The sequence below is a fragment of the Nomascus leucogenys genome, chromosome 4 (genome assembly GCF_006542625.1).
Source record: "Nomascus leucogenys isolate Asia chromosome 4, Asia_NLE_v1, whole genome shotgun sequence".
Taxonomy (NCBI): Eukaryota; Metazoa; Chordata; class Mammalia; order Primates; family Hylobatidae; genus Nomascus; species Nomascus leucogenys.
The window spans coordinates 13,917,859-13,934,156 of record NC_044384.1 but is presented as its reverse complement, the minus strand read 5'-3'; the positions used below and the strand labels follow the sequence as shown (position 1 = coordinate 13,934,156).

The 16,298-nt window shown below is 32.1% G+C and overlaps 1 protein-coding gene across 2 annotated transcripts in view; it reads left to right on the top strand.

The window, feature by feature from the left end:
• CDH7 (cadherin 7) overlaps positions 1–16,298 on the top strand; it is a 130,075-nt gene that overhangs the window by 65,025 nt on the left and 48,752 nt on the right. For both annotated transcript variants that reach the window (XM_003264322.3, XM_030810289.1), the window contains exons 5-6: positions 3,483–3,650; positions 6,023–6,210. In XM_003264322.3, coding sequence (XP_003264370.1) covers positions 3,483–3,650; positions 6,023–6,210 — 356 coding nt within the window. The remainder of the gene's footprint in view (positions 1–3,482; positions 3,651–6,022; positions 6,211–16,298) is intronic.

The following is a 16,298-nucleotide window of genomic DNA, read 5'->3' as shown; positions in this document are numbered from 1 at the left end:
CAAGCATCACTGAGATATTTTAAATACTAAGAATGCATATTGACAGAAACTGATTACATAAATATGTATTCAGTTCATTACCAGTTATATCTATTATTCTCATTCACTAGGGAATAATTACACAAAAATAATTATCTTTAAAGGAGTTACCAAGAGAGCTAACATGATATCCAATTAGTTCTGTTAGAACAAAAGCAAAGCAAACAGCCAAACTACATGTATTTTAAATGATTTTTTGCTGTTGCATGATTCTACTGTCCATGTTTCAACGGTGCTCCCTTCATTGGCTGCTCCATTTCGGTGATGGCCATACCAAATGCTTTTAGTTCATTCATGGTCCTTATGAGGTAGGAGAACAGCAGGACTTATTTTCTGGTCACAAACTTGTTGACCAAAACAGGATCTGGTCCAGACAGGATAAAGTGAAGAAACTGGCAGGAACCAGCAGATGTCCACATAAGCAGTCCCTAGCAGCCCTCATTGCTCATTGGCATAAGACACTCCCACCAGTGCCATGACAGTTTATAAATACTATGGCAACAACTTGGAAGTTACCACCTGTCTCCGCCGCAGTGACCTGGAAGTTACTGCCTTCTTTCCTAATAATTTCTAAATAATCTACCCTCAATTTGCATTGACCCCCTCCTCAATTTGCATGTAATCGAAATTGGGTTTACATAATTATAAATAAATTTGCCAAGAGACCATAGATTGCAGAGTTTGGGCACACTGCCTATGAGTTCGCACTGCCCCACAAAGAGCAGTACCGTTTAATAAAAGTTGCTGTCCAAAACCACTGGATTACCCTTGAATTCTTTCTTGGGCAAAGCCAAGAACCTCGTGGGCTAAGTCCCAATTTGGGGGCTTGACTGTTTGGTATTACTTACCTCTTGATATATATTATTAAGTACATAGAAGCTGTAAGGAAACCCGTATCTTTAATGTCTCATTGTATGGTTTTAGAATTCTTGGAATAGCTACAGACAAAAAAGGCTGTAATGGAGAGAGTGAGGAGATGAAGGGCTTTGGGAATTGGAAGTGCAGACGACTCGGATCCTGGTTATGGTGAGATGGTACTTCCTCAGTTAACAAGATCCCTGAGAAAGCTGGTTTTGCAATATTGAGATTCCCCTTAGAATGGTAGTCCAGTCAAAGTGATATCCAAAAACGTTTATTTAGTTTTAGTGAGAACAATCCTAAAGGGTTGAGCCCTCACAGCGTGAATCTCCCCAGCCCCTGGTTATTAATCCTTGGGTTCCTGTGGTTGTCCAGACTCCTGAGGGTAATTCGAAGCCTGAATATGCAGAACCCGTGTTCCTTTGCTTCCCTAAAGTGCGAAAGATTTCAGAAATGGCTATCGTCTGTTACATGAGGTACATATACCAAATTTTTAAGGAGATTCAATAGTAGCAGAATATGCTTTAAAAAAATAATCTGAGGCTGATAGGATATTAGATCCTCAGATTTTTTTCCTATACTTAAAAACAGCTTTTGAACAATAGCAATGTAAGTTTATGTTTTACATGCACAATGCTTTTTCTGAACATGGATTATAAATAAATGAAAAGTTCTGAGTTGTGGTATCAGATGATATAGCTAAAGAAAAATTATTATTCACAAAGCCTAAAATATGAGCCATTGTCTTTTCCAAAGAGCCCTAGATAGATTTTTTTTTTTTTTGCTGAGCCTAAGTGACTTAAAATTATTGATTATTATTAAGGATGAAAATCTCACAGAGTTATAGCTATCCAATTGGTCAAGACTAGACTTTACTAGTTCAATCATACGGTGTTAACAATTTTCTGTGTGTGTGTGTGTATTTATATACAGAATTATATAATACATGACAAAACACAAATGAAATCCAATGTATGAGAATGCTTTTCCAAATTTAGACAGTTTTTACTTAAAAGTAAAAGTGAGCAAATGCCATACAAGTAGAAATCTATTATTAGTGGGTGTTCTTATTTCAAATCAACTTTTCCCAATTATGTTATTCTTGTCAAAAATATGTTCAATAGTTGAGGAATTTGGAAATTACCTTTCCTACCTGCATTGATTTGCAAACTTTGTGATGATTTCTGCCTTGGAAAGGTGTTATTTATAGGCTCACTTATAAAGAGACAATTAGATGTGTGAAAAATAAGTGAGAAACTTTGACTACCAGACTTCTATCTTAACGATGCTATATTTCCTTTCAAAAATAATTCCACAAAGCAAACCCATGAGAGGATGAGGCTGCAGTGTTTCCTTTACTGATTAGTTGAGGGGCTATAGACTTCTCTCTATCACAATAAATGTGCGCAGATGATAACACGCATACTGATATTAGAAGGAAAAATGAGAGATGAATCAAATTAAAAAAACATAAAAAATAATTTGGACTTCTTTTCTAAAAATAACTCATTTTGTTAATATTTTTTCATATAAATGAAATATGTGTTGGCCATGTTCAAAATAAGCAATGCTCAATTTTTAAAAATGGGGTTACAGAAATAAAGGTAATTAACAGCAAAAAATAACAAACAAACAAAAAAAAAAACCAAGAAAAGAAAAAGGTGGAGATATGTCCCAGAACTCTCACATAAAGATTGTTTATGTTTGGTGACAGTATTAGGGAAGTCAATATTTGCTTTGTTGTAAATTAGAGTTAATAGAAGTATTGAAGAGCAAACATGAAAAATCCATAAAATCATTATGGCTCTAAGAAGAATATCTATATATTAGATACCACCTGGACCTAATTTGTATAGGTTTTTTTTCATTTTTATTATAATATTTCAAAGATCAATTATAAAATATGTAGACACACATAAGGATTCATTGAAAGTGTTACTTAAAGTGAGCCTGGATTGCCATGACAATAGCATCCAACTACAGTTACTGTATTAGAATAAATGAGTAATGTCGAAAAATAAATAAGCAACCTGGACTTTTCAAGTAAGTGTAATTTGAATGCCTAAAATGTAGATCTGTTGCTGATGTATGTGTGTGTTTGTGTTTGAGAGCTGGTGTGCTCAGATTTAAACAAAAATATTGTTGCTAAAGATAGTAGGAATATTATTTAACTTGAAAACTGATAATAAGTGGTTATGCATTTTTATTAGTTGTTGAGATGGAAGAAAAAGACAAGTTCATTGCTGTGTACTTGTACAGGTGACTGTCCATTATTCTAGGTAAAAGGCCATTTTATTTATTTATAAATTGTTATTTCCTTAACCACTTTTCCATGAAACCTAAAGATAATCCTCTTTATTCAGTATTGAGAAAACCATGTTAATAATGTTTTCTCTGTTTTTGTAACATTGTGTAAAACTATCATATTTCTTTGGTCTTTAATACACAGTAAAATTATTTAAAGTAAACAAACAAAACAACAAAAGGCAACAACTCAAAAGGGACTTACTACTTGTATCAGTATTCTTTGTTAGTATAAATGCAGTGATTCATGATGAGTTTTACCGGGATTTGAAATTTTACAGGAGTCATCAAGACTGCCCTTCCAAACATGGATAGAGAGGCTAAAGACCAGTATTTGCTTGTTATTCAGGCAAAGGATATGGTTGGTCAAAATGGAGGACTGTCAGGAACTACATCAGTCACTGTGACCCTAACTGATGTCAACGATAATCCACCTCGCTTTCCTCGAAGTAAGTTGTTTTCTTAAATGATACAAGTGCAATAACTTCCCCCGACAGTCTATAAAATACATCTTTAAAATGACTTTTTTTCAAATACTTCTAAAGCAAATAATTATCTTACTTCATTCTCCCAAATTTGCATTTTATTAGAGACATAATTTTGATTCAGCAATATGGATTATAAGGGTATTGAGAAGAAAGAAGTCATCATATATTTGCATTACTTCTATCTTAAATATAGTAAGATTTTTCTTTCATTCACATTTTGAATACTAGACAATTATTAATTGTGTTTATGTATTACTCTTTTTTTCTTAAGGATTACCATTTTTATATTTTGTAAATTATAAAGTTGTTGCCAATTAGTAATATTCAAATACGTTTTATTCATTCTATGTACTAAAATACTGATTTATTTTTGAAAATTAAAAGAGTAATAAGCGTTTTCATTTTATCATTTCAAACTTTTTAAAGCCAGTTTATACACACTGAGCATTCCTTTAGCAGTTCCCCCATGTCTTTCTTGTGCAAACATTCAGTGTTTTAAAAACCAATCTAAAGAACTAGAAAACCAAATGTCCTCAATTCCACTTATTTGACCAAAGGGGCTTTTAACTTAACCAAGAAAAAAGAAAAAAAAAATTCTCTAGATAAAGATGTGCTGTTTGTAAAAAATGTTTCATCTCACTCTCTTTTTAGTTCCCTTTTTTTCCCTAAGTGTGTGTGTTGTTTCTTTAGAACGCTCAAGAAAATAAAGAGATTGTACAGACCATAATGTTGGTACAATGTCTCTAAAATGCTTTTCCAGTAGAAATGGGGAACTAAACTCCCTACCAACAGAATTTAAAAGTGAATTATATCAAAAAAGGAACCTTTCTGAGCAAATACAAGTGTCACTGTTTTTTCCTTCAATGACTGCTTCTTTAAAATTTTCCTCTTTATCTTACATATTTTTAATATTTATATTATTATACAAGAAATGGTATCTCCTGGTAATATAAAAAAGTGACCCCAAGTTTAGCATTGTTTTCTTTAAATAAGCCTATTCTTAATTGTGATATTGATGGCTTATCATGGAGAAGGAGGGACTTTTAGAATTAAAAAATGCAATAGTGCAATTATCTTGGGCTCATAATGAAATGAACTGCTTTCCTTTTGTTTAAGCTTAGATTGATAACATTATGTAGAATTTTAGTAAGATACAGGTTTTCTAGGCCATTATAGATCCCCTCAAACTTATTAAAGTGAAAAAAGCCAAGGATATATCATTGTTATTCATTTTTTCTGGGATTTTTCTCTACCATTGAATCACTAGTTTAACCTTGACATTTTGGAATTTTATGAAGGACACTTTGAGATATGTGAAAGGGGTCACTCAAAAGTAATAGCATATGTTATAATCATTTAAAAAACAAACAGTAACTATTCACAAAGTCTAGAAAATTGTAAACAAGTCTCAGTCTAATACATATTTCCATAATACAGACACCTTTTCCTTTCTATATTCTTCTCCCTTCACAAGACAGGACAAATGCACCACAATTTAACAACCAAAGGAAACGGAAGTAGATGCAGGAGGCAGGAAAAATTAAATAATTAGAGAAAAAATAATGAAGGAATATACTGTTCTGAGGTGTTTCCTCATTTCTGAGTGATGTAGTTCATGTATTTCTTCATCTGCCCCCAAACTTTTTCTTTAGTTTGAGGGATGGTGAAGAGGAGTTATTACAAAAGTTAAACCAAAAATTTTAGAAGTTATTTTTTTCTCTTTTACTTTTTTTTTTTTTCTGTTCAACAAATATTGTCTAGGTTCCTGGACCATTGTGGCCCAAATCAGTTCTACATACAACCCACACAAATCATTCTTATCCTTTCTTATCCAGTTTTCTTACCCATCTTTCTGAAACTCTTGGTAAAAATGCTAAGTAAATTCCAACATTAAGTTATGAAAATGATTTAGGCTTGTATTTGCCCATTTCAAGCCCAATCTATTCTATTTTTATTTCTTAGTATTTTACACATTATTGTAATTATCATATTGAATTACATTTACTAATTATATATCAATTATAATTACTTTAAGTTTATTTTTATTTTTCAGTTTAGGATATTTCTCATCGCCAGAAATACAGGACTTAAAGATTCTTCTCTTGCTTTTCCTCACCATCTATTTCTGCTATCACAGTGATTATTAACTAATCATTCCCATCATATCTCTTAAGGCTATATGAAACTCATCATTTGTTTTCCATTACCTTAGCATATTTTTTATTAAAAAATAAAAAGAAGTTGTGCTACGATGATGCCAAAATAACTCAGTAGTTAAATTTTTATTGGTTAGTTTGGTGTTACGTGTTCATTTCTTGTTTTGAATTTCACAGGGTCTTATCAATATAACGTCCCAGAATCATTACCTGTAGCCTCAGTTGTGGCCAGAATTAAAGCTGCCGATGCAGATATTGGAGCTAATGCTGAAATGGAGTACAAGATTGTGGATGGTGATGGTTTGGGCATTTTTAAGATTTCTGTTGACAAAGAAACCCAGGAAGGAATCATTACTATACAGAAGGTAATGTTTTCTTTATTTATCTTTTATCACAGATTACTGAAAGTCCTTTCTATTTGATGGGAGAATGTACTAGACAAACCGAATGGCCATATGGGACCATTACTATTTTAATTTTAGTAAGATAAGCTATGCATTTATTTTTAGATGTCAGACTCTTAGGGAACCTTGAGTTACATTTGTAATAACACCCATCAATTCTATTCTTTAAGAAACTCGCAGCCGTTATCTATAGCACTATAAAAATAAAGCAAACTGGCAGTGTGCTGTTTTAAAGACCTATTTGGAGAGATGAATATGTTTCTGCCTTGACTATTCCACTAATGAAACCCTAAAATCAACCAAAAGCCTCTGTATGCAAACAACAGATGCTATTATTTTCTCCATAAATGAAAATAATATGATTTCAAGTAGAAACCAAAATGTTGAAGACTTGCTACATTACCAATTATTGCCATTTAAAATTTATAGTAATTGGAAGACTTGAATATTTCGTACGAGAAGAGCATGAGAAGTTGTAAAACCTATCATACTTTCTACAGAGCGAGTGTGAAAGAGACAGAAAGTCAGTACAGCCCAAACTAAAGATTATTTTCCATAATGTATTTAAATTAGCTCTAAACACAATTATGGGAGAAAATGGACTCTTTACTCTCTTTTCAATTTAGAGACATGACTTTTTACAAATATTTAATGAAAAATAATAACTCAAAAGCTATTATTTCAAAATGTAGTCTTAGTTTATCAACTATTTGAAACATTAAAAATATATCAATATCTTGACGCCTAAGATATGAAATTTTTGTCAGTATGAAAATCCAATGTATAACTTTGTAATTAAGCTTTTCAATAATTAGCACATATCAGTAAAAAAAGTTATATTTTATTTGTTATAGGAAAACATATGTTTGATTTCAGACCAATGAGAAAAACATTTCTGCAATTATTTCCAGTGGACAGCTGCTGTTTTAGCTAAGCTGGTGACAATCTGTGTATAAAAGTTTTAATAACTAGGGTAGGCCAACTGTTGGTAAAATGTTTTGTTATGTTGTCTAAAATAAAAGGAATTCAGTAAGGTACAATGCTGCTCAAAGATTTCAGAGAGTCGTCTGAAATCAATCTGTTCATATTCAAGAATTTTTTATGCAAATTGAAACTTTTTATTGAACAAATAACTATATTTTATATATTATAATGAAGGCAGCACAAATCTTTGAAAATTCTAAATTCGATATAAAATATTTGATTTAGTAAGGGAAAAATAAAACTTATTTTCTAATTTTATAATATCGTTTCTGGAAATTTTAGAAAATTGCTAGAAAAAAAGACATAAAAAACCAAGATTAAAAATTATGTCATCTAAAAGCATAAAACTCATTAAAAATTGCAAGGAGAAATTTGATTCTAACTTATAACAATAGAAAAACATCACAAATAATCGTTATTATTCTTATAGGTATCAATTAATATCTGTCAGGCTTTTCTTTTTGAGTAACTTAAAGGCTTTATTTTATTTTCTCAACAATCTCGTGAAGCTATTATTAGGACACTGAAAATATAGAAACATTATAAAATATTGAACAATGGAAGAAATGGTAAATAATTTATGATATCATATTAAGGAATTTTCATCCACCATTGTAGTAATGTGGTGATGTTGTTTTTGCAAATGAATATGGAAAATTTTTATTCAAAAATTATTAAAAGGCAGTATCCAAACTTTTACAAAGTTTGGATAAATGAAAATTGTATTTTTACAGAATAACAGATTATAAGAAAAATATTAAAATGTTAATAGTATCATTTCTAAATCTTACCTTCACTGCTTTTTCAATAATATGTAACATTCACTAGTTATTGTTATAATTGAAATGTTGTTAAATATATAAGAGTTATTCAAAAGCCAAATGGAAATAAATCTCATTAAAAGAATCTCATTAAAAACACTGTATGATCTACTTTGACTATTATTAGAGATCAAAATTATTTTACAAATGCAGAAATAAGTCACAGAGATGGTATTCAGTGGGTTCAAATTTCATGTATTGTTGAAGTTCTTAAGTTCGTGTATTGTTGAAGGTATTAAAAAAACATAATATTCTATTTAATAAATTATGATTTAAAAAGATTCCAAATTTTTAAACGTTTAGATTAATAGAATTTTTGGTTTTGATAGTAGAGATTCCTTACTTCTGCCCGGAAATCTGAATGATGCCTTGAATCTAATAAAACCAATAATTAGTTATTATTGTTTATTCATTAGTCATTATATAAGAAGTTAGCTAAATATTTTAACAATTTTTTCACTAAATACGAGGTCAAAACTCCATTATTTTTAGTTGTGATTGTTAGCAACTAAAATTAAATTTTATTTTCTTAAGTGACTTCTAATACATAAATACTTGTCTAATTCTTTGTTTTCTTATATAACATCAAAGATTATTTAGGAAAAATTAAGCACACACAGTGTACAGGAGAATCTTAAGAAACAATGGTGGTGAAAAATTTCATAATATTACTTCTGTGTCATAAGTAGCCAAGGTAAATTTTAATATGTAAGGAAACAATTCTTGTTCATCCTGGATTACTATGGAGAACCAAACCGACTATCGAGCTATCAAAGGTCAAAAAAATAACATTTAGGTTAAATCCAGGGATTTTAAATACACCAGTAGACAGTTCAGATGTTGAATGCTAACATGATTTTCCACATCATTTTGAGCCTAAACACACTGTTTATATGAACAATAATTTAGACTAAGAAGTTAGTCGTAGTTTATTACTCTTAAAGGGGATTGCGCAAACTTGCTTTCAGTTTTCTAATGTGCAAAGTAGATCTGATTTTTAAGTTTTATCTTAATGTGGAGAATATATAGATACCATATTGAGGCAAAACCATTAGATTCTAAAAGTAAAATGATGTATAGCAACAGATGGCATGAACCTAAGCAGTATGGTCTGCAATTTTTATGTTCATTAATTCATCATGATAGAATGCATGGGTGTTAAGACGAGATACCTGAAATTTTGCTGTTTGAAATAGATAAAAATGTTTTAAAAACACCTATCGTGATTTTATACAGTGCAGATAATATCAACATGGAAATAAATGAAAACAAAATCTCAGTTTTCGTCATGCTAAAAATCTTTAGGCTTAGCAAACATTACTTTTTTCTTTCTTCCTACCCTCCTTCTTTTCCACATAGTTCTGAGTAGATACTAGATAGTGGGAAAATTAACTCGTATACAGGAACTTAATTTTTATTTCCAAAGCTCCCTCCACCTCCAAACTAATTTTTAAAAATTTTACACATTTTTATTATCTGTTAATATGTTCCAGTGTCCAGACAATACTACTTTCTCATCCGTATTGGAATAAACAAACATAAATAAATAATTTATGTAAGAGTTGACTAAAAATAGTGGAAATGATACATTTGTGTTTTACTGCAGTTTAAGCTTACTAATTACAAAAGTTTTCTTTTCACTTGCAAAAATTGCTTATAGTGTTACACAGTTGATCCTTAAAAAACATGAGTTTTAACTGAGTGAGTCCACTTATATATGGATTTTTTTCAATAAATATATTAGTCTTTTTGGAAATTTGTGACAATCTGAAAATACTCACAGATGACTTATGTAGCCTAGAGATCTTGAACATTTTGAGAAAAAATTGATATGTATTAAATGCCTAAAATATATGAAGATATTAGACTGTTTATGTGTTAATAGAATAATTGTGTTATCAGTAAGGCTTCTGGTCAACAATAGGATATTAGTAGTTAAGTTTTGAGCGATCCAAACTTATACACAGATTTTTGGTTGTGTCAGTGGTGGTTCTTCTAATCCCTGTGTTTTTCAGGGGTCAATTGTATATTCATCTTGTTTTTAGATGAAAATTTACCTTTAATTCATAATTTTCTTATTCTCAGCAATTATTTTATTAATTTATTGAAATATATAATTCACAGTTTATGTGTAGCTTCTATGCCTCTTACCCTGTACTTGGTTCCGGAATAATCCAGGGTTTGTCCTGTTACCCTCATTGTTCATATTCTAACTTTCTATGAACTTCAAAGAACTATTGGATGCCTAGAATCGAGATCTTTTAAACTTGCTGTCAGTTTTCTAATGTGCAAAATAGATCTGATTTTTAAGTTTTATCTTAATGTGGAGAATATATTTACCATTCTGAGACAGAACCATTAGATTCTAAAAGTGAATAATGTATAGCAACAGAAGGCATGAACCTAAGCAGTATGGTCTGTAATTATTTTTTTGTTTTGTTTTTGTTTTTGTTTTGTTTTGTTTTGAGATGGAGTCTCACTCTGTCGCCCAGGCTGGAGTGCAGTGGCGCAATCTTGGCTCACTGCAAGCTCCACCTCCCGGGTTCACACCATTCTCCTGCCTCAGCCTTCTGAGTAGCTGGGACCACAGTCGCCCGCCACTACTCCCGGCTAATTTTTGTATTTTTAGTAGAGACGAGGTTTCACCGTGTTAGCCAGGATGGTCTCGATCTCCTGACCTTGTGATCCGCCCGCCTGGTCTGTAAAATTTTTATGACCATTAACTCATCAGGATAGGATACATGTGTATTAAGATAAGATATCTGAAACGTTGCTGTTTGAAATAGGTAAAATTAAAAAAAAAAAACTTGTGGTGCTTCAGACTCATATTTGCCAGATACATATTTCACTATTCTTCAGTTTCACTCAACAATCTAGAGCAGTCACTAAACTACTTGTAATTCCTGGAAAGCAACGTAAAGTTTTTTCCAGTTCTTCAAACCTCCCCCTGCCTGTTGACTCCCCTGCACTCTGCTTTCATGCCCCCTTACCATACTTATCTTTTGAGTCTAAAACATCCCTCCTATTATTCCTTTAAACAGTAAACAGAAGCAGCACAGCGCCTGTACCAGCAAGATGCATTTTTTTTTTTCCCAAGGAAGGGAGTGTGTGTGTGTCTGTGTGTGTGTGTGTGTGTGTGTCTATTGAATCATGGGAACTGGTCTAATCATGGAATGTAGATGTCCCAGTTCCATAAATATTCTGATTTTTTTCATAGACTTAGCTGTGGCCACAAGGATTGAATAAATATCCAAGGCTCTGTAGAAGTGTCTAAGAGAACTCAGGCCCCATCTGTCAGCCAACTGGTCAGTCCTACCAGGGCTTTCAAGGATTTGAACATGCCCTGGGGAAGAAGTTGAATAGTGGATTCATAACACTGTTATTCTCGGGTAGACAAGGGGAAGCGGCACAGAGGTAATCACCTGTGCAGAGACTTCACTTATGAGATAACCTACTAAATACAGAAAGAAGAACTGGGGCAATTTCATTGGAGGATAATGAGGAAGGGAATGTGGGCAACAGATGAGGTAATGTAAATGAGAGGGCTCTGAATGCTCCTTCACAAAACTGCTGTTGGTAAATAGGAACATATATGTACAGTGCTTTGCAAATAGAGTGGATTACACATAATACATATTGTAAGGCATTTTAGGTGCAGCTCAATCAAATATGAGTAGAAAATTAAAATATTTGCTTATTTCTTTTGAACACTTATTCATGGAAGTGCCTGTGATAACTTTAATTCATTTCAAGCCTTTCGCTTCTTTTCAAAGGACTGTATTGTAATGAATATCAATATTTATTTAAATCATTATTACTTTCCTGGTTATAAATAGATTTCCTTCCTCCCTCCCTCCCTCCCTCCCTTCCTTCCTTCTTTCTTCTCTCTCTCCTTCCCTCCCCCCTTCCCTTCCCTTCACTTCCCTTCCCTTCCTTCTTTCTTCTCTCTCTCCTTCCCTCCCCCCTTCCCTTCCCTTCGCTTCCCTTCCCTTCCTTCTTTCCTGCCTTTCTCTCCCTTCCTTTCCTTTCCTTTCCTTTCTCTTTCTCTTCCTTCCTTTCTTTCTTTCTTTCTTTCTCTCTTTCTCTCTCTCTTTCTTTCTTTCTTTCTCTTTCTTTCTTCTTTCTTTTCTCTCTCGTTTTCTTATTCTTTCTTAGCCTTGAAATCATTTTAAGTTTCTTTCCTTGCCTCTTCCTGTCATGATAGCTCTTGACTGTTTATTTTCCTTTTGACATTATCCTAAGCTTACTGATCGTTGCTTCACCTCTAAGTTATTTTTATGTCCTCCACACCTAGCTCATAGCCTGCTTCTAGCTTCTTCATTTTTAAATACATCTTTTTAAAAAATTGCTGTTTAAAACTCAAAACTATATATTTTTATTATTCCAGCTAGTCTTAAAAGAATCTACCTTACACTCAGGGAATAAGACAGAATAATACCAGCAATTGAAAGGAAGCAGTGAAATAATTATGGTATAATGATGATATTATATACTTAGAAATTATAAAATAATTTATTATAATTTTGTCAAATTAATGAGAACTTTCATTAATGAGAGCTACAAAACAAGTTAAAAATCAATACTTTCACTCTATGTACTTCATGAGAACATTGGTGTGAGTTTCTGGGCTTAATCTAACCATGGAAGAGCAACCTGTGAGGACCTATGTAAGGAATATCCATCACTCTCATTCACATCCCTAAAACCTTCCATCTTAAAAGAACGTGATCTGCTGGTCCAACAAAGGTAGTCTTTACCCCCAAATTCAAGTGTCTTTCCATCATGAGGCCAACAGTATCTCTATACTCAATTTCAGAAGAAAATATTTGCTTACCATTTTGTAACTAGAGTTTATTTGGAGTTGTTTTCCCAGAATCAAGGAAGTCTTGTTCTTAAGATTTCCTCAGCCTGAACTAACAGTTTACTGTTTGTGGCCCTAACAAGACAGGATTTTGATTTTCAATTCTACTTACCAAGATTTCAATAAACATGGAGGCTACATTATACCCTAGATAAGCCTTTTCCAGGGACCTTTCACAGCAAGGGGAATCTGCAAAACAATATATGAGTCCCCTAATTTCAGTATTCTTTCTGTACCAGAAAGTAGTGGCATTGTCTGTGAAATTTAGAATGGATTTTTTGAATCCGAGTTGGAAGACTAAAACCCAGAAATCCTGGAAAAAAAAAAAAAGATAAATTTGGCCTCCTTACAACCCCAGAGTATTTTAAATTTTTTACTGAGATAAACAATGGAATGCTATGGACAGTCCACCAAAACGAACAGTTTTTTGGTTGGTCTCCCAGTCGCTTCTCCACATAAGAAAACGTTTACAACCAGACATTGCTCAGATGTTGACAAGATTTTTGTTAAAGTCATAAGTGTATTTGTTCTGGTGGTTCGAATGTCTAAATATTACTTCACATTTGGACAATAAAGTTTCAATGTCCATCTGGATAGAGTAATTTCAATTGTAATTAGATTATTTTCTACCTGCGGACCATGCTTGATAATCATCTGAATTTATTTTCTCTCTACTCTATACTATAATAAAACTTTGGTCCATATCCTTTTCATAAATAATGTACTATTATATGTATAATGAGATGTATTCCAGTTTGTGAAAATTATCAGTGTATTTTGCAACATTTGAATGTGCTATACTTGGCATAGAATACTTTTAGAATCAGGAAGAGAAAAGCAGAGAAACAATCCTTTTCAAAATATATATTTGAAAAAGAATAAATAGAGAAAATGAAAAAATGCTGTTGGTTATTCTATTATTGTTCCAATATCTTATACAGAAAAATGTTTATTAATATGACAAAATGTGCAGAATCCACAAGGCTAAAGATTGCTGTAAATAATGACATAGAGTTTTTATGATTGAATCGCTCTTATACTTTAAGAATAAACTTGATTATATAGTTTAAATATAAAAATGATGATGAAATTTTCATCTTAAACAGTTAAAGCAATGCAAATGCTATTCCTTAACCATTTATGAATGCTTCTGTGATAACCTTTATAACCAGTTAAATATGACTTCAAAATTTACAAAGAGTAAACATAAAGATTATCACATTTGAGTGAATATAGTTTTTGTTTCACCTAGAATTCTTTCTTTTTACATTTGCTATCGTAACTTAAAATTAGGTACTTTAGTTTTTTTTCTTTAATATATGGACGTCTTTCCTCTAATGTACCTCAGTTTTCAATATAAGTCTTCAGTTGTGATTAAATATGGAAATTTTTTTCTATAAAATGCATTACTGTGGAGTTACTATAGAGTAAATATGAGCATTTTCAAAATTAATTTTCTATGAAAGATAACTATGCATCCGGTATCTGACATGTGATTTATTTGGTGGTTCACATTGTCACACTATTAAGACATTTAGGCTTTTAAAGTCTAATTTTGCTGGGCTAGATTCAAAATATGCTCATATCCATACCCTATGAAAGGCTGAATGAAGTCAAAATAATAGAGCATTACGCTGAGGTGTTAATAATGCTGTCTACCTGCCATTCACTGCGCTAAGTTAGATAGCACAGTGGCCTTCCAGCCTTCAACTCAAGCTGCACAGATGTGGACTATCTGGGGTTTACTATCTTGTACTGAAATGTGTCATTTGCCTATTACTTGCAATATTGAGGGCCAATTTCTACAATCAAATATGTATTTTATTTAGTTTTTCTTAAATGTTGCTGATATGTGGTGAGAGAGAATCAAACCAAGGTTAATTCCAATTTATTTTTCTTCCTTTCATTAATTTTTTTCTTTCAAACATTTTATTCAATTAATCCTGCTGCTCAGGATGCATATTTCTTAAAATTGAGCAAAGACATTGCTCTCATTTGACTGTGAAAAGGCATACATTTTGGATTATTTTAGTTTTAAAGGCTGAGATAACTTGGTGAGCTTCTGAACTTCAGATTATATTTTCCACTTAATTCAATCATTGTTACTATGTATATAACTATATACTAACGTGCTTTAATCATTATGTGTATGTGTTTGTGTATATAGGCTTATTATCTGCATATTAAGGTTTAAATTTACCTGTGCTTGAGTAGTCAAGAGTAGAGATGAACATAGAGTTCTTTAAAAAGATAAGAAATTAACATTCTTTGAAGAAAATGATACTAATTTACATGTCGACACGTTTGACCTGATCAGAAGGCACCGACTTTGTTCATTTAGGATTATTTCAGCTTTTGTTGATTTTGTTCACTTAAGAGTATTTCAGCTTTTGTTTGATTTTTTAAAATTTTGATAGCTATTATAGCAGTATTCTCAGAATATGTATATATCAAAGATGTTTTCCAGTGAGTCCATTATGGAATTTATTTTGCTGAGTACAAGTCACAGATCATGTAAAATTGTCCTTCCTTTCCCCCCTGCCCTCCCACGGCATGTTGATTCCTAGGTCAATTTCAGTGGGTAGGATTCCAAGAAAGAGATATTTAAGAAATAGATAGGAGAGAATTTAATAATTGTATAAGGAAGGTTAAAAGGAGAATTTAAAGATAAAGCCAGTGTTTCTAGTTTGTGTAACTAGCTGAATACTTGCATTGTTCTCTGAGAATACAGTGGAGATTTGTAGGATGGCTTGGAACAAGTGATGTTTGATGCACTGTAATAGCAAGGTAAATATGTCTAAGAAGTCATGAATATAGGCCTGTAGTTCAAGGAAAAGCTCTATAGTACATTCTTAGGTCTAGGAGTTATATGTACATGCATGGCAATCAAAATTAAAGAGACCATTGATAACATCCATGGAGGGCATAAGTGAAAAGATGAAAATTTCTTGGTGAAACTGAAAAATTTAAGTTAGCATGGCAAAGAAAGACTCAGAGAAGGCAAACTGTTTTATTCTTCCAGAATTAAGGTATTTTAAGAGGGGTTAAAAATAACTTATCAAAAAGACTAACAAACAAAGTTTTATATTTAGATGAATAGAAGAAATTGCATATATTATCAATAGAAGAGAGAACTGACGGATCCTGACATCCATGATACGTAGTAATGGTGGAACGTAACAGATAAAGCAAAGATTAGAATAGTCAAGGAACTGGGGCTCTTGCTGAGTTCAAAGAAATTCCCTTGTCGAGATCTGACTTCTTCCCCACTGTTTAATTTGGCCATTTCAAGTTTATTTTGGTTCATTTTATCTGGATATGCTGCCATCACCTGACAAAAACTGGTCACCAACTCTCATTCTCTTTCTGTCTGTGGTTGTATC